Genomic DNA, 1675 nt, shown 5'->3' on the forward strand with positions numbered 1-1675 from the left:
GCCGACCTGCCCGGGGGGTGCGCCTAGGGACGCGCGGAGAGCGGGGGAGGGGAGCGGGGTGGGTCAGGGGAGGTGACCGCGCAGCCCTTTGCTCACTGTCTCCTCCCCTCGCCGGCAAGGCGGCAAGAAGTTAAAATGCCCTTGGCTCTGTGCGGCACTGCTCAGCGACAGCTAAGGCATCTGTGTGTTACCAACAGTGCTGCTCTCCTGCAGCCACAACGCAGCATTGTACCAGGCATTACGAAGAAAAAAATCAATTATCTCCCAACTGAAACCAGGACAAAACAGAATCTGCCAACAGCAGATAGGCAGAAACACTGGAGAAGAGGCAAACTGATCAGAGTAGCCATAGCAATAGGCTCCATTAGGAACCCGTCTGACACTTAACAGGCATATAGAGCAACAGCTCCTGATGCAAAACTACCTGCAGCCCATTCACAAAAGTGTAGTAAATGAAGAGAATTCAGGGCAAGGAAGCTGCTTCACCCAATGCGACCAGCTCTGCGCAGAAGTTCAGCACAGCCCAGGCAGCCGGAGCTCTGGCTTGCCTTTGTTCATTGGGATCAGCATATGATTTTCAAAGTCTAAAAATGTATCAATATTAAAATTACTTTTCTGATTCACATCCTCGTCATTACGTTTTATATCTTAGATCCAAATGCCACCTCTAAATTTAAGCACAGTCCACACACAAGTGACACACTGCCCCGCCATACATTTCTGCTTACTTACACTTAAAAAGGACACTGAAAAGTTTGTACTTGACCGCCAGACCCAGGGCCAGCAGTTCCCAGGCACTCCATCAAATCCAGCACGCAGCTCCCTTCATGTATTTACTGCAAGTCTGAGATTTAGGTACTAAACACAGAAATTACCAAAGAATTGTACTCTTACCTGTTGCTCAGGAAGATTCCCCATGACTTCAGATACACAATTTCTAGTATTTGTATATATTACTCAGTTTGTTCAGGTCTAAACCCATAGCAGTGGCATTGCTACCAAAAAGAAGCTAACATTATCGTTACTATTGGAACTACACAAGTAATTGACATTTCTGTATTGAAACCTAAGAAAAGCACACGAGCTCTGGGCATGTTTGGGAACAGAGGCTGGGCTCCTGCAGTGACTACCTTTTCCTGTGTACAGGTACAGCTGCAACTGCACTGGCACCGGTTTCATGGGCCTGCACTGTGAGACCCATGTACCTCCGTGCTGGTCACAGCCGTGCTACAACAACGCCACATGTGAGGACAGTGCTGATGGAGTCACCTGTCACTGCTGGCCAGGTAAGCCCCAGGTTCTCCTGTTACACCTCTTATCCCACTCAGTTAGAAAAGTTCACCTTTTTTTGCCGATACAGTGAAAGCATGAAGCCACGTGACCATAGAAGTGGTCCATGAGCTCAGTGCCCACTGGGTTCCATTCCTCACCGTGAGCCTGGGGGAAGTGGTCGCCCTGCCTAGAGCTGTGGTGCATTGGAACAGGCTGCCCGGTGAGGTGGTGGGGTCATTGTCCCTGGAGGCGTTCAAGAAGTGAGAAGAAGTGGCACTGAGGGACGTGATTAGCGACATGGGGGGGATGGGTCGATGGTGCTTTTCCTTCTCTGCTCGCCTTTGCAGGCTACACCGGCTCTCACTGCGAGACCGACATCAGCGAGTGCAGCAGCGCGCCGTGA

At 50.4% G+C, this 1675-nt stretch overlaps 1 protein-coding gene across 1 annotated transcript in view; it reads left to right on the plus strand.

Annotated features, from left to right (window-relative positions):
- The window catches only part of LOC100542177 (crumbs cell polarity complex component 1), a 111062-nt gene that overhangs the window by 79881 nt on the left and 29506 nt on the right, over window positions 1-1675 (plus strand). Inside the window, exon 9 of the mRNA XM_031554960.1 lies at window positions 1147-1286. Coding sequence (XP_031410820.1) covers window positions 1147-1286 — 140 coding nt within the window. The remainder of the gene's footprint in view (window positions 1-1146; window positions 1287-1675) is intronic.

This window comes from Meleagris gallopavo, chromosome 10 (genome assembly GCF_000146605.3).
Source record: "Meleagris gallopavo isolate NT-WF06-2002-E0010 breed Aviagen turkey brand Nicholas breeding stock chromosome 10, Turkey_5.1, whole genome shotgun sequence".
Classification (NCBI taxonomy): domain Eukaryota; kingdom Metazoa; phylum Chordata; class Aves; order Galliformes; family Phasianidae; genus Meleagris; species Meleagris gallopavo.